The sequence below is a fragment of the Ruditapes philippinarum genome, unplaced genomic scaffold (assembly GCF_026571515.1).
Source record: "Ruditapes philippinarum isolate M1 unplaced genomic scaffold, ASM2657151v2 ctg3627_1_1_1_1, whole genome shotgun sequence".
In the NCBI taxonomy this organism is placed as follows: Eukaryota; Metazoa; Mollusca; class Bivalvia; order Venerida; family Veneridae; genus Ruditapes; species Ruditapes philippinarum.
In genome coordinates, this window is record NW_026857599.1 from 42,011 (window position 1) to 69,209 (window position 27,199).

At 32.5% G+C, this 27,199-nt stretch overlaps 1 protein-coding gene across 2 annotated transcripts; it reads right to left on the reverse strand.

Annotated features, from left to right (window-relative positions):
- Positions 1–570: 570 nt before the first annotated feature.
- On the reverse strand, positions 571–26,867 carry LOC132750276 (heat shock 70 kDa protein 12B-like). Of its 2 annotated transcripts, none has more exons than XM_060740220.1 (5): positions 26,778–26,867; positions 11,428–11,730; positions 10,326–10,544; positions 8,428–8,563; positions 571–2,896 (listed from the first exon to the last, which is right to left on the reverse strand). In XM_060740220.1, the coding sequence occupies exons 2-5, from the start codon at positions 11,719–11,721 to the stop codon at positions 1,842–1,844; spliced, it is 1,704 nt and encodes a 567-aa protein (XP_060596203.1). In that variant the 5' UTR covers positions 11,722–11,730; positions 26,778–26,867; the 3' UTR covers positions 571–1,841. The 2 variants fall into 2 exon arrangements, with proteins under 2 accessions (XP_060596203.1, XP_060596204.1); XM_060740221.1 differs by lacking the exon at positions 26,778–26,867 and adding an exon at positions 21,136–21,205.
- Positions 26,868–27,199: the final 332 nt, after the last annotated feature.

Genomic DNA, 27,199 nt, shown 5'->3' on the forward strand with positions numbered 1-27,199 from the left:
CCAATGTAAAAGATTTATATGCGACATTTTATCAAACATGCACAAAAAATTCAGGAAACAAAAACATCACAAGACTTATACATGTATTTCTCTTACATGTAACCGAAACATTAAGATATTTATATTTCTCTTCTATACTTTTGTACAAGTGAAAACTAAAGTATCCTCAAGCTTTTTGTTGGATTTAAAATGCAGCAGGAATGCATATCATAAAATTTTATTAATAGTATCTCATTTTCAGTGTATGATTTAAACAATGAATATAGGCTTTTTATAACTTGTTAATACATGTGGTATATTTTCAAAATGAAACAACTTGCACTATCTTTTTCCTGTGTATAGTTACAATAAGCATACCTTTGGACAATATTCCATGATATTCATACTGGTAATATCGTATATCAGGCTTTTATAAAAGCGCGTTATTCAATATTTTTTTCCTAAAGATATACAATGCTCAAATTCGATATTAGAAAATATTGCTTTAAATTCTCTTGAAAATATAAAATAAGCATGTTTTGACTTCACACGAAGTATATATGTTATGTTAAAAATCTTACACACAATAGTTCAGCACAATATGAATATATCAGTTTTTTAAGGAAGGACCAATTTTCTTTGACCTGTAAAATAGAACGCACCTTCCCATACATAGTTAATTCATTCTTTTATTCAAATAAAACATTTTCAGTGAGAATTTTATAGGTTTCAATAAATTTCTGTTGTTAAATTATTTTACTCAAGGAAGAGCATAGTACAAAATGTATATTTTTCAAAGACTTCAATATATTTGTGAGGTACAATATTGATTCTTGGCATTGTTACTAATTTGAATTCACAATATAATCCTAAACGAGCCGGCATAAATAGTTAGGACTTTATAAATGATCACTGAGTGTCCGTTTGTCTGTAACCCCGCCTTAAATTGGGTGTTAATTGGACTGAAATATAATACTTCAAAGCAAGCATCCTCGGCAATCTCAAAATGGTTGTAAAATAATGATAAGTGTTTGATCATATCAGGACATATTTTGATTAACGGGGAAACGTTAGAAAAGTATTGAAGCATTGGATATATAATCATCAAAACAAATTACCAAAAAATACTATAAACATTAGGCCTTGATTTCTAAATAGCGTTTTACTATTTCATGTTTCGAAAAATAGTAACGGTACATAATCACTGTAATCACTGTAGCTATAATATCACCAGGCAATATTTTATGACCGAGTGAACTGTGTTCCAAAACTTTCCTGATGCTTTAACGATTATTTCTTCTACAGCTTATCTGGAGGCGATAGTTGCTGCAAAATGACATCACACCTGCTTCATTTTTATAAAGCAAACTGGTATTCCTGGTTGTCTCTTTTTCTTTAGCAGCATGCTATCTATTGATTTCATTCTGTTTTTATTTAACATGTACCGAAATCTTTCCTTTAATGTTGTTATTTTTATCTTTATATGCTTCTTTTACATCCTAAAGAGGCTTGTTATTTTCTACTTATATATTCCAATATTCAAAACAAAGCTTTTTATAACAAACCCTGTGATCCATTCTTAAAAAAAAATAATATGTATTACGCCTCAAACGTTGCTTGGAAAACGTCATTCTACAGATCACGTTTAAGGCTGAAATATTGGATTAATTGTTTCTTCTTGACTATCATACAATATGAGAACTATATCATCACAACTTTTTTTACTAGGGACAAATTATTCATTTCTAACAACTTTTTGAAATTATGTAATATATGCATTCATAACAACGTTTGCAATAAATTGCATGCTAAAGTATTATTCATTTGTAGAATAGAAAGACTGTGTTTTATGTATACACTTTTTATAGACAGTCCATATACGTAGAAAATTCTTCTTTCGTTCTGATGTTAACAGCTTTCACGAGAAGTTCAGTATCACCAAATATGAACGAGGCTTTTATTTGATTATCCGCTTTTGATTTGCCATTTGAATGTTTAACTATTAGCGTTCCAATGTGTTTGCAGCCAATGTCTGTTGTGTACTCAGGATCAATTTCTTCTGTACAATATACAATAATGTTCGTTTCGTCAGGGTAAATTGGTGTGAGTGGACCTGTAGAAATAATTTCCCCAATATTTACTTCTTTTCCAGCTCGTATCATAATCGTGAATATATTTAACGCTTCTTTCACACCATCTATGAATATTACTTCTGCATTTTTATGTTTCTGCTCGACAAAAGTTGTACAAACAGACAATCCGTACGTATGGGCCATTATTCTCGAACGTACAATGCCCTGAAAATGTCCAAACCGTACAGCACCTTTGAGGACAACAATACCTGCTTCTTCCGGTATAATTATTTTCTTTTTCTTTATTTCTTTCTGTATTAGGTTTTGGGCTAATTTACATTCGCCAAACCCTCCAACTAAAAGAATTGTTTCGACTTTTTGCATATTTGGCTTTGCAAATATCTGTTGCACATGTTCAATCACGCAATGAATCGGAGTCTCAAACAACTGTTTAATGACAGAAACTTCAACTCTCATTTTGTCGCTGGTTAATGTAACCATACCCGACAACCCCAGCTGGTCAATTTTTTCCTCTAATGGAACTCTGTTACTTTCCTCCTGATAAAGCTCTTTCATCGATGCAGACAGTCTGAATGTTATTTTCCCCTTTGACTCGGGACCGATGCCTCTCTTTTTTATTTCGAAATCTCTAAGCAGTTGAAAGTAGTCTTCCATTTGCTCGTTTTTAAATCTCTGCATTGTGGTATTCCCGAATATCTTGGTCAACCATTCTAAATAGTTGTTGTCAACAACTGTTCCTCCCCACGGACCACCGCTTGCTTTATGGAGTTCCTTTAATGTGTCATCGATTTGTTTCTCATGCACTGATATATCTGCAGTACCACCTGAAACAACATTTACAAGCGAATGCATTCAAATATTTATTTTAATTAAACAAGTGCGATTACTGATGGCATGCGTTTTGAGAGGTGATTGGGCAGTTTATTCCGTATATGTCGCGGTTGCTTGGTAGCATGTTACAGGAACTGTGTAGCAGTTTACATAAAAACTATTATCAGGCCAGAACGCCTTTTAATTCGAGGACAATAACTCAGCCACAATTCGTTTAACTTAAATATTCACAGTACTGCTGGTAACGATCCATCCTGTAACATTTCATTCAAATTACATAAGTAGTTTAAGCGGATAAGTCCATTCAACCTGAAAACCAGTTAAATAAACGCACAAACTTTAGGCATCGATCAATTCTGTAAATTTTCGTTCAAATTTCATTAGTAATATAAAGGGAAGTAGGCCGAACAAACTTTAAAAACAAAACTCATAAAGGTAGACCACTGCTAATAGGCACTGTTAGGAACTGTAAAATGGACAGCATAGGACAGTTATATGCCTTAAAGGACACATGTATGCACAATTAAAATAAAATTTACCGTGCGGTTTATGAGTTATTGACATTTTTCTGAGCTACAACTTTGCTAATAGAAGGACATTATTTTCAGAAATGAAAAAAAAAACTCTTAATGGCGGAAATCTATAATATCATCATTATGAAAAATGTTTTCCTAATAAACAAAAAATAACATCCAGGTAACAAATTACACATGAAAAATATTGTTCCTAAACAAGATATCTTACAATGTATAAAAATGTTACCCTTCCCGACCCACTTAAAATATTTATTTGACCATTTCCGTACATAAAAAGCCTTTATATTTAATAAACTTTGAAAATATCTGGTATCATTTTTGCTATTTAATTTGGCAATATTTAGCAATTAAATACCTATTATAATTATTTAATTAATATCAAACACTTTTTCTTTCCATAAGGGATCCGAGAGATACATAAATAATGTTAAAGAAGAAAAAAGAAATATTTTTTTGCCCCTTCTGGAGTTTGAACCCAAGCCCCTCAGTTTCAGTGCAGTTGACAAGTGAGACTATCCTATTTGAATACTCTTCAAAGTTGTGGTCTACCTTAAAGGGCCATAACAGTAGATTTGAGGAGTAGTCAATACAATTTTTTTTACAGACGGCCGCCGGAGAAATGATATATATGTGTCGCCGCTCTGTAGTAAGCGACACAAATATTCCGTGTGAACCGTTCAAATTGTCCAATTTATACAAACATGGACTTTTTAAGATGAATATGGCGAGAAAAGTACTGAATTGATATTAATTATGCAGTGCATATCGCATCATATTCACCTTCTAAGAGTCCAAATCTTCTTGATACATAAAAAGCTTATGTAAGACTTATCACATTGGTCAATAAATAGGGCATCTACGGCGCAAATCGAAATTGTATTAGTTTGTTCACTTTTTTTATTCTAGAGCCTTAAGTTTTGAATACTACGCATCCGAACGTAAATATGCGTAGTATTCTCAAACAAGACGCCTTGATGCCTTAATGGCCCTAAGTCGCTCGCCAGAAACAACTGTTTTTCAATGTTAAAAATTATTTTTCAAATAATCTTGCCGATAATTAACTGGGCCAAGATGGCCCTAGATCATTCATCTGACCCATCATTTCATTGATCACTATATACAATGAAATATTTTGTCCTAATATTTTAGACAGGCTTTGTTAAAAATATCAATGTTGCAAGCGTGTTCCTACGAGACTATGTAGAATAAATGCAGAATAAAGACCACTAGAGCAGGGTTAATTTAGATGGGACAATTTGTTTTATAATTTATGTGAATGGATACACAAAATATATGCAAATATGTTAGGTGAAGATGTTTGAAGTTTACAGTTTGGGACAACAAATTTTTGAAACATTCTATATGGTTACATAACTGTACCTTAAAAAAAATAGGTCAAACAATGTAAAAAATATCAAAAGTAAGCCAGCTGATACCAAAATCGAATTCAGCTTAAAAACACACCCTTTGACCAAATTTCAAGTCATAACCCCAAAAAGCAAGAAAGTAGGTCAAATGATATCAAAAATATCATGAATTGGTCAGTTGCTATCAATATGAAATTCAGCATCAGAAATTACACGCCTGGTCCAAAGTTTAAGTAGGTCACTTGGTTAAAAATATCAGACGTAGGTCAGCTGATATAAAAATTCAATTCAACACAAAATTACAGAAATTACACACCAGGTCCAAATTTCAAGTCTGTACATTACAAAAAAGTATTTCAAGCGATAAAATATTAAAAATAAAAATATCGAAAGTAGGCCAGTTGATATTAAAATTTAATTTAAGATCAGAAATTAAACACCTTGTCCAAATGTCAAGTGGGCACACCAAAAAACGAGAAACTAGGTAAAACGGTATCATTAATATCAAAATTAATTCAGTTGATATCTTAATTCAATTCGCATCAGGAATTACATTCCGGACCCAAATTTCAAGTATTTACATAAAAAACAAGAAAGTAGGTGACGTGGTTTCAAAAATATCAATAACAGTTTAACCGAGAAAGTTATTTACACTGCAAACAGGTCATGACATTCAGACCTCCTCCCAGCTATTGAATATTTTTAGGAAAATTGCATTACATGTACATATGTATGGCAGACATTCCAACATGAGTTGTTTCCCTTTCATTTTGAAGACATGCCATGGCATGGGTATTTTAGTTTAAGCGGCCCCTAAAAGGGCCAATCAAATTGATATGAGTAATTTTGATAAAAGATTACCTAAGAATGCTACAGACAAAGTTTGGTGATCATCCACAATTACTTCAGTAGAGGATGGTGTTAAAATGTTTTTTTTAGTTTTAGCTCTACAGACCATCAAATTGATATGAGCAAAATTGATAAAAGACTACCTAAGAATGGTACGGACAAAGTTTGGTGATTATTCATCAATTACTTCAGTATAAAAGACGATTGAAGGTTTTCTAATTTCAGTTCTCTTGACCCCTAAAAGAAGCCAACTGAATGTTATGAGCAATTGTGACTATCACAAGGATACTACAGACTAAATTTGAAGTAAAACTGTCCAGCTGTTTCAGAGAAGAAGGTAAATGCTGACGCATGACGGTGGACTACGACGCCGGAAATCCCCCTTTGATACTAATAGCTCACCCTGAATAGTCGGTTCTGGTGAGCTAATAAACATTAAGACGACAACTTAATAAGACTAACTTGACTTTCATTTACGCGTTCGCCAGCGTTTTTTACAATCCGTGTGTGACTTGAAGTCGCAATTTTGCATTCTTTGGCAAGTTTGAAAATCCAGAAAATCTATATTTATAAACAAACAGTGAATATACACGGATACTGAGAAAAAGTATTTCTAAGCCGATCAGAGAACAACATTTTAAAGCTTTTTGTTGATTTTTAACCCTTCACTTAATGTTTTTGTAATTTTAAAGTGCATTATGGAAAGGATATCATAAAACAATTAGTAAATGTAAAAGAAAATATCACAAATTAATTTATTAAATAAAATATTTGAATATTTGAAATTAAAACCGTAAAAGATCTTTGTTTATGTTACTACGAGTATTATTTAATGATTTATGTCACTATGAGGTTTCAATTGTTTTATCCCCATAGAATAATAAATCGCTTTCTTGCCAAAAAGGATAAAATGATCTAGATATTTTAATTCAAAATGCATGCATTAATTGGCCAATTTGTACAATGAATAACAGAACAAAATTAGAAGCTACATTAAAAGTCACATGAGGATTGACATAGCTGCAACGCATATATATTGTGAATGGTGTGGCATATATGGACATCAGATCATTTCAAAGCGCAGAGATAACTATCTTTCGGGTAGGCCTACAACGTAGGCTACCAAGACAAACGTTGCTGTAGAGCCTCAAAAAAGGACCAAACAACAAACATTGGTTCGGATTATATCATAATCGGCCCTGTATTGCTAAAAGTACTATTGGTACAAGGAAAATATTGTAGATGGTTTTCGTTAATTCCAGTTGACAAGTAGTTCAAGAGCCACCTTGTACATCTGAACCCGGTTGTTCAAAAACATTGCTAAGTGATAACCAACGGATAAAATGCATTATCCAGTGGTTTACTTTAAACACCATTTTTTCTTACAAATATATATATATATATATATATATATATATATATATATATCTGTTTGTTTTCTTAACTTGAACATTTTATTTGAAGTGCATATTTTTTCTAAAAACAGTGTATTTTAAACCTTTATCAATTCAATTGTTGTTTGTTGTTGTTGTTCAGAAAATTCAGTTAAAAAGTCACAACATTCATATTTTTCAATAAAGCATACAAGTGTCAGTACTCATGTTCATGTTTTTGATTTTTTCTTATGTGTGTCTCAGAAAAAAAGATCTATCGATACATGAAGGCTCAAAGCATGTTAAATTGATTCTTAGGGGGACTTCGTATTTCTTTAAAATTTCTTATTCATAAAAAATCGGCCATTTTGTTTCCAGAATCACTAACCGGCCCTGTTGCATTGTGGTACTTAATCAGTGGATAAAAACGCCATCCACTGATTAGGTAACCAGGGTACCATCCAACTGTCGAGCAATAAAATAAGGATTTAACCAGTGGCAAGTTGTCCATTGGTCACTTTTAACCAATGTTTTGGATAATCGAACCCAGTTCACACAGTCGCTGGACTGTTCTATAAGACTTCTGTACATTGACTGAAAAACGAAAAAGCATTTTTACAGCAAGAAGTGTCCATGCAAATGGTGGTGAAAAGTATTTATTATACATGTCAATGCATCTTCTCACAAAAACGAGATTGTTAAGTCTTTCTTGACGCCTGAAAATTTTTAATTTTCAATTTTCTGCTTTATTCTCCTGACCAGTCCTTGCGACTTCTTTTTGTTTCCCATAATTAAACAAAATGCTTTCAGGTACAAGATACATTTAAACGTTCAGTAGTTTTTTATTGCAGCGCAATGTATCAGTGTCTGCAATGTATCAGTGCCTGCGACAGTTTACAAAAAAGATTTCAGCCTTTGGAAACGGGACAGAGAGATTACACAGATGCATTTAGGAAGAGTTGAAGTACTTTGAAGGTTTGAAATAGATTTTTTTAAAAATAAAATATAGGAGTTACAGAAATTGAAGCCAGTGACAGGACTTATTCAGTGACCCTTGTATTATCATACTTTGGTAGTTTTCCATCCTATAATAAGGGACTTAATTTTCTATAAAAAACGGCTTTTCATTGATTTATTTTAATTAAAAATATTTTTTATGTGAAACAAAATTTATTAATTTTAAAATCAATTATTTTGGTTAGAATGAACTGCCGGTTTAGCATGTCGCATTAATGTACTAATGTAACAACTTAACTACATGTGCAAGGCTTATTCTAGGATTCTCGAAATTAAATCAATCAAACTGATACAAGTCATTTTTCTTTTTTTTCTTAAGTATTTTTCTAAAGCCGATTTATGAGGTAGAATTAATTATTGTTTTTTTAATAATTAGGCTAACCTCCGAGATCGATCACCATGTATTGTCTCCCTGCTTTAGACCATGTCTCCTTTACATCTGTAGAAATTGTCTGACACCAAATAGACGCTGCTTCTGGTTCAAAAGACAGTTTTAGACGTGCTTTTTCTATGCCAGCCTGTTAATTAAAAGCCAAACTAATATTATCAATAAAAAACAACAATAAAAATATAACAACAAACAGACAAGAAATATTTAAAAAAAACAACAACAGCAGAAATACATTTAAAAAATGTATACAATTTTAAAATCGTTTTGATGTATGCTTTAGTTTCATAAAAGCAGAGTGAAGGCCGTATGTCAAGTTTTGGTTTCACTTATAAAATTTTTATCGATATTCTGAGCGGTATTTGTGATTATAAGTTAAGAATCGCTGTACTCCTGGACTTGCTGCAGTATTGGACTTGCTGCAGTATTGGACTTGCTGCACTATTGGACTTGCTGCACTATTGGACTTGCTGCACTATTGCACTAGCTACGCTTCTTAGACTTGCTGCGCTTTTTGGACTTGCTGCACGTTTATACTTGCTGCGCTTCTTGGACTTGCTGCACTCTATTAGACTTGCTGCGCTTCTTAGACTTGCTGCACTTCTTGGACTTGCTTCACTATTAGTCTTGCTGCGCTTCTTGGACTTGCTGCACTATTAGACTTGCTGCGCTTCTTAGACTTGCTGCGCTTCTTAGACTTGCTGCACTATTAGACTTGCTGCACTTTTTGGACTTGCTGCGCTTCGAGCACTTGCTGAGCTTCTTAGATTTAATGCGCTTCTTGGATTTGCTGCACTTCTTGGACTTGCTGCGCTTCTTGGACTTGCTGCGCTTCTTAGACTTGCTGCGCTCCTTGGACTTGCTGCGCTTCTTGGACTTGCTGCGCTTCTTAGACTTGCTGCGCTTCTTGGACTTGCTGCGCTTCTTGGACTTGCTGCGCTTCTTGGACTTGCTGCGCTTCTTGGACTTGCTTTGCTTCTTAGACTTGCTGCGCTCCTTGGACTTGCTTCTTTTCTGGGAAGCGGACCGTTCTTAGACTTGCTTCTTTACTGGGAAGCGGACCGTTCTTAGACTTGCTTCTTTACTGGGAAGCGGACCGTTCTTAGACTTGCTTCTTTACTGGGAAGCGGACCGTTGCTAAGGCTCAACTCTTCACTAGAAAGCCGACCGTTTTCTAGACTTGCTGCTTTATTCGGTTCCCTCACTGGACCTGCTCACCAACAAGGAGACTTGCTGAAAATTAAGCCTTCTGACAATATATAAAGCTTCTTTAGAAATCATTTTTTTTCTTCTTTTTTTATTTCCAAAAAATACACAACGCGCGAACCGGATAGAACGCCACAATTGTGACGTCACGTCAAAACAATAAATAATACAAAATGGCGGACATTTGTGTTTCTTTTCATAAATAATATGGCTATTTTGACACCGTATAATTACATTTACTTAAATTGGCCACGATTTAAGGGTACTGGCATGATAACAGAGACATTTTAAAGTTAACAATGTACATCAACGATCTTATATTCTGAAAGATTTAATTTGAATTGTCTGATATATCAGATCATTAAAAAGGCCGAGGCTTAAACATAAGACAGTCAAAGGTAATTTGCCCAATGAGTTTATGGTTTTTATTTTTATTTTTTATTGTTAGTCACATGACAATAGTATTCCATTAAACATCTGTGTTCTCTTACAGCTAAAGTTAACGACTTTTAAATATCTTTCAAAAAGCAATCTGTTTAAGAACATTGCAAAGTTTTGTAGTAAAGAATAAAACACACTACTCTTTACCGAATCTTGATGGACCGTTACACAATCACCTGAAAGGTAATTAGCTACATGAAAAGCAATATATATTTCTGTATTTATGTATTAAAAACGTAATTTACATTTTCTGCTGCTTCACGCATGAACTGCTTGGCATTATCATTCCATATGGCAGGTACAGTAATAACATATTGTATGTCCTCATCAACAATGCCGGTCTTTTGTTTGTTGAGTGCCTCAGTGAAATGTTTTTTGAGATACTTTATTGACATTGTAAAGATCGTCATTGCTGGTATTGATTTACCGTTTATATCTTCAACGGTGGTCGATCTTGATAGATCCTGCGAACATAAATAATTACCTTTTTATAATTGAATTATTTATTATTGTCGTTTTATCATTAACGCCTTCATTATTAAAACGCTAACCATATATCTTACGATTTTAAGATGTTAATATTGACAATATAACGGCGTTAAATAAAAATATTGTTTCTCCGTTCATATCTTTAACGGCTGTTCGCTCATCGTCTCGAAATTCAAATACGTAACCATAATTGTGTTATTATTCACACTCGTATCTGCCATACAACTTTAACTATGTTGAAGAAAACATACATAAAGAAATAACATCATTTTGAAAATATTGCTTGGCCTTCAGTCTAAAAGTTCATATATACTATTGAAAAAGTTGCAAAAAAAAAAAACAAACCCAAACTTAAACGTTTGAAAATAAAACATTTGTTTATTAAAGAAATTAAACCCTTGAAGATGTTGTTGTTTTTAAGAGTTGTTTCCTCTTTTAGTCTAAGTAATTGTATGTTAAACATAAACGTAATTGTATAAAAAATTGAGATGACAAGTTCTGGTGTATATCTTATCACGGATGCATAATCCACGCTTTGACCATACACAGTTCTTCAAATGGTCAAAAGCAAAATTCTATCTTGAATACTTTGTGTATTTCTCTATTAAATATAATTTACAATCACACGCATAATTCATAAGTTGAACATAACGTTTATTGAGATATTTTGGTGACAAAGCTGAAGCTGTTAGATATGATTAAAATACTGTATGTTCAATTCAGTGACCTTTCAATTACCTAAAATATATAACAAGTGTTAAAAAGACTAAAGCTACATATTTTAACCTAAAATTAAAACAAATGAAAATTTTATCATAGTGTTATTCAAGTCTTACGAAGATAGTTTAAAAAAACAACCTTATTGTTGTGAAGAATCATTTTAAATCTACGAAACAAACGCCAGCCCTGGTGCTCTTTATCTTCGACAAGGGTAGCAAAGTGATTTTCTGCTTCATATCCAAACGAGTCAAACTGCCCATTTGGATCGAGAAGGACACAAGTTGGTGTTTTCAAAGATATAAGCTGATCGCTTCCAGCGATCCACTTTTGATTTGTCTGTATTTTTAAAGGGTCATCCCGGAACGAGAAAGCATAGCCACTGTATGTTGTACCAAAGTCAAACGCAACCACAAGCAATGCGGAACCTGCCATTTTACATCACTGAAAAAGAACAGGGTGCTTGAAAAAAGTACGAGATTTTAAAGTCCTTGGGTAAATTTTATTGTTTACAGACTATTAATGTGGCTTTTAACTGAAGTGTAAACCGTTAATTTTATAAATATACAGATAAAACAACAAACAGTAATGAAATACATGTTTATATCATATTAGAATATGATTTATATATAATAATATAATGCCTTGAGAAGACATTCCTTTAAGATATACTATGCTCAAATTTGATAATAGAAAATATTGATAATTGCTACCTACACAGTCTCTTTGTAAATATAAAACAAAACTTGTTTTAACTTAAAATAAAGAAGAACTGTTATATTTAAAACTCTACACATTATAGGTGGTCACAATAGAAGTATAATGTATCATTAAAAACTGACAAAAGACCAGCTTTATTTGACATGTATTAAGGAATGGTTCACCCATTCTTTTATTTAAATTAGACAGTACGAATTTAATAGATTTCAGTAAGTTTCAGTGATAAAAATATTTTATTCAAGGATTAATAAAGTATAGCTTTAATATTTATACACAAAATAATTTAACGTCAATAAACTAACTTTATAGAATTCTGAATGAGCATACATAAAAATTGAATTTGATTTGGAAACAGCAAGTGATTTTAAATAAGACATTGCTTTGAAATATTTATCAAAAGTAAGCACGTTGGGCTTATTTTTGTCCTTCTGAACTTAAAAAGATATTATGTAAATAACACATGGCTGTCGGGGTGATAGAGGATATTGTCCACAGGAGAACAGGTATATTACCCCGAGGTGCAGCTTCTTTAATCCCGACAGTCATGTGTTATTTAGTTTATTATATAGAGGATATTTGTTTGTTTTGCATGTAAGATTAAATTATATTTCACTGAGTGAACACCAGATGCTCCCGGCCATTTCACCTAAACTATAAAAGCTATGGACTTGAATCTTTTTAGCAGATAGATCTCATTAAGAAGAAGTGTATTGCACAATAACCGGTACTTTGCATTTCGTATTTTGAGTTATTGCCCTTTAGCGGCGTTTATAAATAACCAATATTTAAGAAGAAAAGCCCAAGTGACAGCTATACTGTTCACAAGGCGACACATCCGATTCGCGGAGTTCTAGTTGTTATGTTATGATTTACGATTTAATTTTAAATACATTATTGCGATGTACGTTAGGGCCATCGCCTATGAATGTGTTGACCTGAAACGCGATAGACGATAGTACGATGGTGAAAACGCGAAATCACGAAACTACGATGATGAAAACGCGATAGTACGATGATGAAAACGCGATAGTACGATGATGAAAACGCGATAGTACGATGATGAAAACACGACAGTACGATGGTGAAAACGCGATAGTACGATGATGAAAACACGACAGTACGATGATGAAAACGCGATAGTCAGAGCTGCATCAGTACCAAGGGTGTAGTACTTAAGTACCAGTACCAGTACTTGGCAAATTATGCAGTACCATTACCAGTACCAGTACTAGATTTTAGCTCGGTACTGCAGTACCAGTACTTTTTTTGGTGAAGTAATTAAGTATCAGTACCATTACTTTTATATATTCATCAAAGTTTGAATAACTACAGTGTCAAACAAATAATTGCAAATATTATTCAGCAAAGAAATAAATTCCTAATTTACTTTAAAGCTGCATACCTCCAGATGACCCAAAATATTTCAAGAAAATTAAACTTGGAAAAAAATTACTAAAACTTTGAGAAAAGTAAACAAATTAAAGATTCAAGTGATAATTTTTATCTTATGTGCAATAAATGACTGTATTTTGTAGTGTTTATCACTATATTTCTACTGCGTTACTAACGCAGTAGGGGCTATTTATGCATGTTTTGACCTCTTTTTGGTAATTTACGTGGATTTTAAGTGCCGATTGTAATGTGTCAAGTACTTTCTTTGTTCATTTAACAATATTTTACCTTTAAATACATTTTCAAAATTTTCATGAAAATTAGGATGAATCTGGAGGCATGCTGCTTTAAAGTTTTAACATACTTTTTACAAACAATATTTACAACATATATTCATGTCATATCTAATTGTTTAGTAACCAGTCAACTGTATGGGTTTTGTCCACTCTATAAAATTTAGTGATGGGGTTTTGTCCACTCTATAAAATTTTGAGTGGTGGGGTTTTAACTGATGGGGTTTTGTCCTACATTCGTATAAATACAATGCAAACATCTTTCATTTAAAAAACAGCAGTCTTTTGTTGCCTTTCACAGAACAGAACAGAACAGAACAGAAACTTTATTTCTTGGTTTAAGCATAAAAAGCTCATCACCATATTAAATATACAAATACAACATATAATACATAAATGACACATGACATGAATATATATAATTGCAAAATAATGGTTTATTCACACCTCTGTTCAATTTATACCAAAGTAAATAACAACTTTTTGTGGTGCTAACAATATCACTTTTTTCACTTGAGATGGGATTTTTTAGAATAGAAGAAACTAATTAGTGTTTATTTTGCTAAGGATATTTTAGGGTAAAGAGTTATTGAGTCTGTTTATCTTAATTTAATTTTTACTTAAAGTATTTGGTGTTTTTTATGATGAATACTATGTTACTATTTGAAGGAATATTGCAGCAAATTATCTTTAGATTTGATAACTTACTTTTTCACAAAAATAAGATATAGTTAATGTAATTTACAGCTTTATTTTATGAGAAAAATTGATGTTATTTTTAATTTTATCAAAACCAAAAGTACTGGGTAATGCAGTAGCAGTACCACTTTTTAAGACAGTAATGCAGTACCAGTACCAGTAGTAGCAAAATTTTGTAAGAGTAATTCAGTATCAGTACCAGTACTTGCAAAATCGCTGCAGTACGTACTGCAGTACCAGTACCAGTAATGCAGCTCTGGCGATAGTACGATGGTGAAAACAGTACAGTACGATGATGAAAACGCGAAATCACGATATTACGATGGTGAAAACGCGAAAGTACGATGATGAAAACACGATAGTTAATTGTATTATCATTATCGTACTGTCGTATTATCGCGTTTTCGTTATCGTACTGTCGTATTTTCATCATCGTACTGTCGCGTTTTCACCATCGTGGTTTCGTGATTTCGCGTTTTCATCATTGTACTTTCGAGTATCGTGTTTCAGATCAAATCATTCATAGGCGATGGCCCTAACGGCATTCCGTACAGAATTTTCTCAATTCGTTTAACTAAAGACAGAAAATAAATGGAAATAATTTGTAAAAAAAAACAAAAACAAACTTTATTTCAGTTTTATATTCTTATGTAAACATTCAATGTCATACAGAAAAAATACACGCGTTTGTTTAATTTACTTTCGTTCAAGTAAACTTTATTCGATAGCTTTTGACTTCATCGGTTGGTTGTGCTTCTGTGTAAAACAAATACGAATTCGATGAATAGAACATACCTAATATGAATCAAAAACGCTCATAAACATTATACTTATTTGTACAAATGCACATGATACAGTAGTTAAAGTAAATGGATGAAAATTAATTAATAACAACTATTTATTATCATATAGAACACTTTAAAGATCCTGTAACACATTTTTTTCATGGTTTTATTTCATAAATATGATGCTCAAAATAAGGTTTGTAAATATTGTAAGTTCCAATAAGCATTATTTATAAAGATATTACCCATTTTAACATTTCATGTAAATAAAGGGAGGTAATTAGAAGTTTATTATCTAAAAATTCTAAGTCAAATTTTCCAATAAGAAATGAATGCATATAATTTATTGATTAAATATAATGTGCACAAATATTTGCAGTACACATTTTACATATTCTTCGACGTTTGAAAATTGTTTTATTTGCATAATTATATACATATATATTTTTTTTGCAAGTGTGGTATACACACAGTGACAATATCAATCACAAAACATACAGGATCTATAAAAGAGATAAGGGTTTAGAAATCAGGGATAACGTGTAGGGCCATAAATGATAACGACAATATTTCAAACGTGTTATAACTAATAAGAAAATTTAAACTTTACATAAATTACAGTATAACTACGGGTTTTCTACCCACCCGTTATTATCAGCTCTGTAGGCTCAGTGTCCTGTTTAATACACTATATCATTTAATATAATATAAACGTTATCTTTCATTGACATCAACACGCGAATAAAGGCGTAATAACGCGAACCAAAATGCATAATAACGCAAAACAAAAGTCAGTGGCATAGTAATGTAAGAAAGGAAGAACTATGTTGATCTATATGAATTGATGAAGATGTGCATTTTATTTTCGTTTTTTTTTTCAATTCTGTACGGATACGTCCTAATATCACACTCTGATTTTTTAATATTTTTTTAGGAAATGCCTTCCCCAAATTATCACCCAACCATTAGATACTTTTCTTCAAAGACAAGGCAGACAATGTCTCCTAATTATGACTTAACTGTAACACTATCACCCTTTAAGCGTACCTATCAATAATTAAGATACATTTTCACCCTGTGACTTATTTATATTTTACGTTTTCCAGATCATTTTACCTATAGCCTATTACGTATAACTTAATTAGGAGTGACAATCACATAAGAAGACACTACAGGTTATTTGGTAATTATACAGGTCATATCCGTAGATAATTGAACATATGACGCACGTATAAAATAACATAAAATAAGATAAGATAAGATAAGAAAAGAAATTTATTAACTATAGCGACATGTGTAAAATCAATTATGTGATACATGTGAATTCAGAGTAACTGTTTTACATCCTGTCCAATGGACATACACGTCACCAAGTCACCTAATATTGACAAATATCAAAGAGTCAAATAGTTTACATTATTATTGCGCAAATGGAATAATAGTTATTGTAATTTGTGTGTGTGTGTTTGGGTTTGTTTACCCTCGCCACCGGAAAGAGACCATATGGGCGAGCATATACTTCATTTATAACCTTTTAAAAAGGGGGAGCTGATGTTTAATTACTTATTGTTATATCCGTACATGTGTTTATGTGCATACCATATCCCCCATGACAGGGTAGTCTCTACGTACAACCTCTGCCATGGGAGGAAGATGGGGCAATCCCATACTAAGATTAAGAATTCTAAAATTAAATTATTAAAAAGCACTTATTTTAAAATTGGCCAAGACGTTTATAGTAGTTACCGTCTTTTATAACAGGTCAATCTAATATTTAGTATAACTAAAAAAATTTAAAATATTACCTATAATTGTAGAGTTCGCATACTTGCGAAGAAGGCATGTCAGGAACGTTTTCTGACCAATTCAATGTGGGCTGTCTATTATTTATGTTGGTTTCTATTTACATGTTATAAACCGTATACATTGGGATGCATATTATTAATTACATGTTTGTAATTAGCAGAGTTTGTTTTAAAATTTTGTAAATTTTGTAAGTTTTACCGAACACCCGCTTTATAAAGTTAATTTTGATTGGTTTAGAGAGGATTGCCTCCTTTGTTCTCATTGGCCGAAAAATTCTCTGTTTACAAAATAAGGAGGTCAATCCGATTTTGTGATAATTTGCAAATTTTCTTAATTTTCGGATTGACCTATATCGACAAGTTTGTCGCGCGAACGGGATAGAGATTTAGCAGGTGCCCGTTGCATCCAATGTATACGTGTTTTTACCAACTTTATTTCAAAATTAAAACAAATATGATAGTTAAAATGTGGTGGAAACGGCCTTATCTATTTATCACTGTCTCATGGTCTATAAATTATTATGCATCTAGATATCACACATAATAATTAATCTTCTATTACTTAAACAATTCATAGAAGAATAAGAAAAAATCTAAGTCCCAAATATGGCTAATAATAATAACTTGGTTACCCATAATGTGATGAGATAGTCTTTATGTAACATATTTAAGAAAATCTCATGCTTGAGTGAACCCGTGATAAACGTATTGCTCCATATGGGGGCACGGGTTCACGTTTACTAGTATTAAGGATACTAGTTTATATATACAGGAATAAAAAAGATAGATAATAAATAACACGGGCGGGGGCAAAGGGATATATACAATATGGAGTCTTTTTTGACATTATGGGTAAACTGTAGCCAGCACCTCCCAATTTTGATAATAACCATGAGACTGTATGGTAAAAATAGTCTAGTGCACAGCCTAATTAAGAAATTATTCAATTAAAATTTCATAGCAATAAAATTACAAAATAAATAAATAAATAAACTTCTCCATAGCACCGTTTCACGGCCACTTATTAGGGCCACTTTTTAAAAATAAACACTTAAAATAGGTTTTGTACACTTTATACAATGGCTGTGCACTGACTCAAAAATTTAAAACGTAAAAATATATGGTCGAAACTAGTTATTGTAAATGTATATTATATTATTATATACTAGTTTATAATTTGAGCAATTAATTCAGATCAATTCACACGTTACAAGGTTCACACCTTACTAGGCCATTTGATTTATATAAGTATGGTATTGAATTGGCGCTAAAATGCGTTTTAATTTGCGTTATTACGCCTTTTGGTTCGCGTTACCTCTCCTTTATTCGTGTTTCTAAGCCTTTATTCGCGTTATTACGCATTTTGTTCCGCGTAATAACACCTTCTGATTTGCGTAATAACGATTTTATTTGCGTAATTACTCCTTTATTCGCTACTTTGCCTTTGTTTTGCGAAATTTTGCATTTTGATTCGCGTTATAACGCATTTATTTGCGTTACTACTACGCCTTTATTCGTATCATTACGTCTTGATTCGCGTAATTTAGGTAGAACGCGACACGCGAAAATATATTGCAGGAATTTTTAAATAAGCCGCTTTAAAGCCGCAAAATGCGGCTAAACTGAACGTCAAATTTTATACAATATTGACAGTTTTCTTTTCATTTTTCAAATATTTTTTTTTGCTTAAAACTATATATTTTATATCAGCTTAAAGGAAAAAAATTAAAAGATATTTTGTCCGCCAATGGCGTTGAAATACCCGTAACAGTTGCCAAGGATACGCAAAGACGTTATGTTAAAAAAAAACGGCCTTTGATGGTTAAGTTTGACGTCGTGTGTACAAAAATTGGCTGAAACTATTGGAATAAAATCAACGAAATCTAATCAGAAATATTGTCAACTTTCTGCATGCCAATTTTTTAAGACGCTACGTTATAACGCCTATATTGGAGTAACTTTGCCTTTATTCGCGTTATTACGCCTTTTCTTTCACGTAATAACGCCTTTAGATTCGCGTGATAACGCCTTTATTCGCGTAATAACTGCATCTTTATATAATAACTTTGCATTTTCTTTTTTCATTTTATTTGATACTATTAGGCTTTTGTTCTTTATTAAATCCCTTTAACTTACATACGAGACCTGTTGCAGCCTACGCGAATTAAAGAATTGTTGTCGCTTGTACCTTACTTTCCTCCCCTGCGCTTATAGCTTTTACAAACACTCAAAAAGTTAACTGGAATTTTCAATAGGAACAATTATTTTGCGTGTAACATTCACGCAAAATTTGTATTTTTAAAAAAAAATTGACGAAACTACGTCGAGTTAACAAAGAGTACAGGTTCATAGAATTTCTTCTTTTTTTTGAAAAAAATGAATATTAGGCATATTTAATGTTGACTGGTCATTTTCTATTACAGTCAGATAGAGAAAAATGAATTGTGTAATTTGTGTAACGGACACGGGTACTTTAATTGCTGATAATATCCAAGCAGTATTTTATGTGAAAGCAATATTGATAGATATTGATTTAGCAAAATCATGATTGATGCATTTAGTCATAAACGTCATAGAAATTTGAATTGTATTAAAAATTTACAATGATATGAAAGAAATTGTATTGTCTTTATAGTACCATTTCAAATTTAGTGCCATTTTAGATTCTGATACCTTTGTGTTATACGCGATCTGATTGGACGTCAAATTTGGCTCGTCCAATCAGATCGCGTATTTTAACCCAGGTATCAGACTGCAAAATGGCTACGACAATTCAAAAAATACCGTGAAACAGAAAAAATCGGAATGATAGTGATATTCGTTAGATTTGAATTAGATAAGCTGTGGAATTTTAGTTCTTTTTATTAATGTTGATGAATGATGCAGCGAAATCCTGCCGAAATGCGCCTCAGTCACCGAAACGACGATTTCCCGTGTTCCACATTGTTTGGCAAATGAACATATAGAAGGCTTTTCACCTTTCTATAACTATAATTTTGATAGTGGAAATTTTTTTTTTATATATAATTTCATCGGTGGTTTTGTATTTGGTACCTTATAGTAAGCCTTAGAGTGTTGAATTTTTTTCAGGGTTGTAGTACTAGTAGGGGTCCAGGGGCAGATAGGGGTGGGGTGTCCAAACACTGATACTGCCGCCTGTGGCCCCAGTCATGAACTTAAATCTACATAAAACTGATTTTGATTTCAAACCCATTTTTGTTCATTGGAAATGATACCGAAACTGGAATAAATCACTTTCTTTGCATTCATGTAATAAACATATTTTGTTTTATCTTGGTACATTTTATGTTATTATATTTGCCATGTTTACGTTGTATTATGTTTGATAATCGCAGTTGTCAACAACAAACGATTTCAAATTAACTTCCAATTTCATTTTTCTAAAGCAATAAAGCAATAAAAGATAATTTTGAATCATTTAGCAAATGAAATATTTATTCTTGAATAAATGCTTTTCGAAGTTATATATAACCATTTTTTTCTGTATGAATTATATTATCAAAGATTCTTTAAATCATACTAAATAATACCCACGAGTCCGTAAAATTAATTTACTTCCTTTCAAAGAATTTCGTGTCACGAGGATTTATTATATTACTTCTGATCTTATCGTTAAATCTTACTTACTAAAATACCTTACATTATATACCAGTTTTATTGTTAAGGGCATTGAATTGACCGTTAAAACTTGCACCGGCTATGTCTAATATTGACTCGAACAAATATATTATTCAAATCTTTTTTCAAACATTTCGTTATAATGAGGTTAGGCTAACAGAAACAAGTTGATTTAGTTGTCATGACATGGATGATTACAACGAAAATATGAACAACATTAAAAATATTCTGGAACTTTACTGAGTCAGATTAGCTAAGCTAAAGTAATCACAAGTTTCCTTTGGACAAAAAAGCAACACAATTATTAACGTTTATATAAATTACATGCCCAGTTAAGTTAAACAAAACCGACACTTGAATAAAATATTTTATTTGCGTTTATGTGATTATTATGATTTTTTATTCCTTATAATATTTTTAGCATGTATGAAATAATGCTATGAATTAATGTTAATTTAAGTTTTTAGAACATGTATATAATGTTATCAAAAAATCTTTAAATCTTACAAAATTTACCTCCTAAATTCCTAAATTAATTTACTTCCTTTAAAAGAATTTCGTGTCACGTGGAATGATCCGATTACTTCTGACCTTTGACAAGTTCATTGTATAAGTAAACAAGAAATATACATGTGTGACTATAACTGACGATTGTTTTACATTTATTGACTTTTCGTTTTAGAATTTACTGTATTTTAAGTATTTTTCTTACTTATATCATGCAAATGCGGAAGTATATTCTTATCAGCCAAAGTCTTCAGAGATCGATTTGTAAACTTTTGCCCTTATTTTGAAAAATTGGAACTTAAATTATCTGTTCAATAAAAGAAATTAATTATTGTGATATCAGCGAAACATGGGTACAAAAATAACAAAGGGGAGAAGTGTTAAGTTACATTATGACGTAATATACAGTCTTCCATTTCTCCATATACTCGTATACTAAAAATAAAGTCGTCACTTAATACCCAGTTACAAGGGAAAAGCACCAATTTGACAAAGACAAGAATATTTATTTATTTGTGTTTAACAAGAGAATCAGCAATAACAAATTCAACGCATAACGTTGACAGACTGTCTTTATTTCATACAAATTAGCGCCGTTGGGTTTAGATTAGCTTGGTCTAACAAAGTGCAAACACTACTTGATAAGAAAACGTCTTGTTTATTTTGACGGAAGAATGAAATATTTATCACCTTGGAACTAGACTTCACTATTCCTCACCCCCTTTTCCCTCCCGATATATTCGTATTTTTTCTTAATGAAATATATTTCCTTTTTCACTTGTAACTATGTTTTCGACATTAAACGAATATTATTTATTCGAAAAGTTTATTTCAAAAAGTTCTGTTCTTATTTCTAATTATCACCAGTCAAAATATGTCACCAATGACCATTTCTTTTGTTAACTTAATAGCATAACTTAATAACGGAATATAAGGTAACGGACTTGAAGAGGTGTAGTGTAATTAAGGTTATTGAACTGACCATAGATAAGAAACAATGCTAAAAATGAAGTATTTTATCGTTTATCTTAAGATTTATGAAAATGTATGTGTAAATATATTACTAAATAAACTGAGAAGTTATAAGTATCTTTACAAGTATATTTGTGAAACATGACTTAACAAACAAAAGGAAGAGAATATTAAACCATTTTATGGAACTTCATGTATATAAAAAGTATAAATATTTAGATTTCCATACAGATATAATGCACCTATCATTATTTTGCCCGCCCGGGGGGGGGGGCGGCGGGCTGACCCAGGGGAATTTGACATCTTAAAATGTTTGAAGTCTACATCCCCACCCTAGAGACAACCAATTTTGTCTAAATTCCCACCCTTGAGCCTGCTTGGTGCACCAAATGCCCCAGGGGTAGGGGAGAGGGTAAATGGGTAAATATCTAAGCGATCAATCAATAAATAAAACTGTTATCAGAAAAAAACAATGAAAAATATAAGTAAAAAGGCTTATCATTAGGAAAATAATGAATCCAGATTAATGGGCCTCTGAAGTACCCAATGAGTAATTATGTATCAATTTTAGTTTAATAACTTTGATAGTATTCAAATAATTAGACTTAGAAGAAACTTATAAAATGGGTATTTTAAAGTAATAAAGGGGCATAATTCTGAAAATAATGCATCCAGGTTATAAGCATTCTTAGTATGGTAGTGGCAGTCCCACTAAATATCGTACCTAGTTTCAATTGAATATCTTTCATAGGATAGAATGGATGACTTAAAAAACTTAAACCAATGCGGACACGGACACACAATCGATCGTATAAGCTCTTTAATATTTTACATTTATAGTGTAGCTACAAAACAAACCTACTTACCTAGTTTCTGACTCCACATGACCCAGGGGCGTCCGTGGCCGAGTGGTTAAGGTCGTTGATTTCAAACCACTTGCCCCTCACCGCTGTGGGTTCGAATCCCGACAGGGACTTTGGATTCTTTCATGTGAGGAAGCTATCCAGCTAGCTTACGGAACGTCGGTGGTTCTACTCAGGTGCCCGTTCGTGCCTGGAATAATGCACGGAAGGGCACCTGAGGTCTTCCTCCACCAGTAAAGCTGGAACGTCGCGATATGACCTATACTGTGTCGATGTGACATAAAACCCAAAACAAAACAAAACAAAAACAAACCACATGACCCAGTTTCTGTAGGGATGGTAAGCATGATGACCAAGCGTAATTATAATTGATAATTGAATATCTGGGGCCTCTTAGAGTGCTAAAACACTAAAAGTTGAGGACACCAGATTTGCGAAGACAGACATTCACCGATCATGATCACAATAGCTTCGTGCTCACAGCTCAGATGAGCTAAAAACTTACAACACTTTAACTTTCTATTTTATTTTAACATTTAACACAAAAAGTCATTAAAACGACATTCTTCCTGCCTCTGTTGCTGCCAAACCTGGACACTTCCACATTTTTACCTGAAATAGAGGGCATTTTTAAAGGTTACAAATTTATTAAGTTTTCATTTAAATTGGACCAAAAATGTTCTAAGATTTGACCTAGTGACTTACATTTTTGACCCCTCATGACCTAATTTTGAACATGTTCTAGATTTTATAGAGATGAACATTTACACTAAGTTTCATGAAGAATGGGCCACAAATGTGGCCTCTTTAATGTGTTCGCATTCTTTTTCTAAGATTTGACCTAGTGTTTATAGTTTTTTTTACCCAAAATGACACAGCCTTGTACTTTGCCGAGATTTCAGCCAAATATGAGAAACGACAATTATAGGCTCACCATGAACACAAAGCTTACAAAAAAGAACTGGCATAATTTCTTAAGCTGGGTTGCATGGTGTACTCACAATCTTGGGGCACTCTCCCCAAAAGCCTGGAAAAGGAGCAGGAACCCTGGATGGGAAACTTGGGGTGGGGTTTTAAAAAGGAAACCCTTTCCTTTAAGGAGCTTAATTGAGCCTGGATAGGAGCTTGAGCCTGGATTGTTTGAAAATTAATAATTCAGTAGCACAACTTAACAAAGATTTCCAACATATATTTTTGATAGATAAAACAATAGATTGTTTTTAATTCTATTGGAACAAAAATGGTACTTTTGTTTTTCGTTTTTGTTGAAAACACATTATTTTCTAAAGATTCTGCTAGTACTTAGTCTATCAAATTAATCTTGCAATTATGGTGGGGAATCACGTGATATGGAGACCACATGACATGGTATTACAGCAATTTATAATCTTTCAGATTCAGGTGTCCATGTGAGAATGTTTTTGTTTAACTCAATATCTTTGTTTAACAGAAAATATCTTGGTGTATTCGTAACTGACAGGACTTGCAGTAGCCCCCAGTGACATTATTACATTATAAACAATATTGTGCTTTTTCAGGAGAATCCACCAATTTTAAGTTTAAAGGAACATAAGCTTTTGTGAGTAAAATTTCAATTACTGAATAAACATATTATAATCATCCTCTTATTGAAGAAAATGGCTCATTTCCACATTACTATTCTTCAGAATTTATTTTTTCATCCAAACATACCTCCAATTATTACATTTGCGCTACACGAGCACAATATATTTATAGCGTATATTTCGAAGATTTTCTTTCATGTCTTTAAGAAATCAAATGCAAATTTTTACATCAGAATTCTACTTGATGTCATTGGAGTGAATACTCTTTTATTTCATATAAAGTTTACAAATGCATAATGGGACTTTAAGATACCATGTTACGTCACAGGTCACCATATCAATGATTCCCCACCATGTCAATGATAAAATGCACATATTTAGACCACAGAAGTGCAATACCCCTTATGTTTTTTATGGCTTTCAGAAAAAAGAGTTTTTTTGGCCTCAGACTCATTTAATGTTGAGGCAATCATTTATGAAATTCAACTCATAATGTCATTGTGCCTGAATACCTTTTTCGAAGACCGTGTCTCAGACGCCTTTGACTTGCCCCTTTTTCTGTTGGCAGCAACACTCGTCAAATGCCTTTAATGGTCCAACCAAATATTCACCTGTTTAAATATAAATCAATTTTAATACATTCACATTTATCAGATTAGAACAAAGCCTTAACAGTTTCTGCAGATTCAATTTACTTTTTATAAGAGCAAGTCACGGCCGTAAAGCAATACAAGACCAATGAAGATGAAACCGAGAGCCAAGATTCAAAGCCTCGTTATGACAAGCAGTTGAAACAGTAAATGATAAAAAACAATGATGGTAATACATCTGAAAAAAAGATATCATTTTATCTAGATCTGTTTTGACATATTTAAAATGCATTTTCTTACTTTATTAAAAATCATATTCTAACAAGGCTCACGGGAACTATGACTGACTTGGAGTCCCGTGACTTCAGCCTTTGGATTGAGACTCCCTTGTACGGATGTGCAGGCTGATCTGGATCTGCACTGGTCGCATAGGTGTTAAAATAATTAAAAAATGAATAATTAATAACATAATTCTGTGTGTATGTATTCAACATCCGTTTTGTGTCACTTGATCAGTTCATTCATACTGCAGTTAAAAGGATTATCTCAATCGATACGAAATTTTCTGCTGTAATCGTTTATATTCTACAGGCAAAGTGAACGTTCTTTTGTGGATTTAGTATTATCAATACGAGATAAGTGTCAGTTTCATGTGATGACCAATGCCTGTCGGACTCGCAAAATAAATCAATTATTAAATGTGTTTATTCGCGAAAACAGATGACAAATACCACTAGGCTCCACATACTAGTGTCTGGGTAAATGTGAAAATAAATGAAGAATACAATCCCTGTATACCTTTGCATATAAATCCAATTTCTGAGGCAACCTTCTCGCCTTATCCCACTATTTTCTCTACCGTAGAAAAATTCGAAAAGTTTCATGTCTGCAACTTAAAAAACACGAATAAAAATATCGCCGTCGTCTTTGGACCGTTACTCCCCTTTTTTAATTTGTGGCGTCGAAATTCCCGAGTCCCGGGATGTAAAAACCGGCCAAAGTCTATTTCCCGGGACCCGGATTCCATAAGTTTGTCAAATTCTCGCCTGTCAGGAATGGTCTTCTGTCTAAAGCCCCGTGTATGCCCGCCGCCCCCCCCCCGGTAGGGCAAAATATTGACAGGTGCATAACAAATAACAAATACTGTTCTGTCTTGAAAATTTGATATAGCATTATATGAAAATAAAGTTCTTTACACAAAAAAAACGTTCATTTATAACTAAATATGTGTTAATGATATTCAACGCAATGAATATTTAGGGACAAAAACAAACAAACAAACAAAAAACGACTGATTTACTTGACACGACAAACTTGCATCCGTCAATGTTATTTGAAAGGAAGCAAGAGCACGTTCAGTTCAAAAGAGAAAGCTGAATAAAACCCTTTTTGTGTTTATTATATTACCTAATTTTATTTCTCATTATGTACAAGTAATAGGTACGTATCGATGTAATTTCAAGTGATAATGAAAGTAGTTTCATAGTAAAGTGTACAAGAATATACTTCCTCTTTCGTTTTCAAAGATACATAACCAGTCGCAGAATTTCTTAATTCGTTAAACTTAAGTTATTGTAAATAAATAGAAATAATTGGAAAAACAAAACGTTAGTGTTGTATATTTATGTTTACTTAACATTCAATGCTACATAAAAAATTACCTGCATTTGTTAATTTACTTCCGTTCAGAGAATCTCTTATCTGTAAACATTATTCGATTGCTTTTGACTTTATCGTAAGGGTATTTTTATTGAATACAATTCAGCCAGCTATTATGAACCCAAAACGTTTCACATTGATTACATTTGTACAAATGCACATTATACGGTAGTTAAAGTAAAGGGATTGAAATGTATAAAAAATTGATAACAACTATATATCATATAGAATGAGTACTATTAAAAGAGCAAATTGCTGTGAAATCGAGGAGCGAGTGCGGGTTCGTCATTAATAATGACAATATTTTGTACCTGCTATAATGAACAAGACAATTTAATGTTTACATGATTTACAGGCTAACCACGAATTTTCTACACACCCGGTATTATCTGCAGTAGTCGCGCTGTCCTGTTTAATACACGTA

Excerpts from the sequence above, each read along its gene's own strand:
- LOC132750276 (XM_060740220.1), bottom strand. The coding sequence starts at position 11,721 with ATGGCAGGTTCCGCATTGCTTGTGGTTGCGTTTGACTTTGGTACAACA. Across the intron at positions 10,545-11,427 it reads TGATTCTTCACAACAATAAG|GATCTATCAAGATCGACCAC; the intron begins GTTGTTTTTTTA and ends TTATGTTCGCAG. Across the intron at positions 8,564-10,325 it reads TGCGTGAAGCAGCAGAAAAT|GCTGGCATAGAAAAAGCACG; the intron begins GTAAATTACGTT and ends TTTAATTAACAG.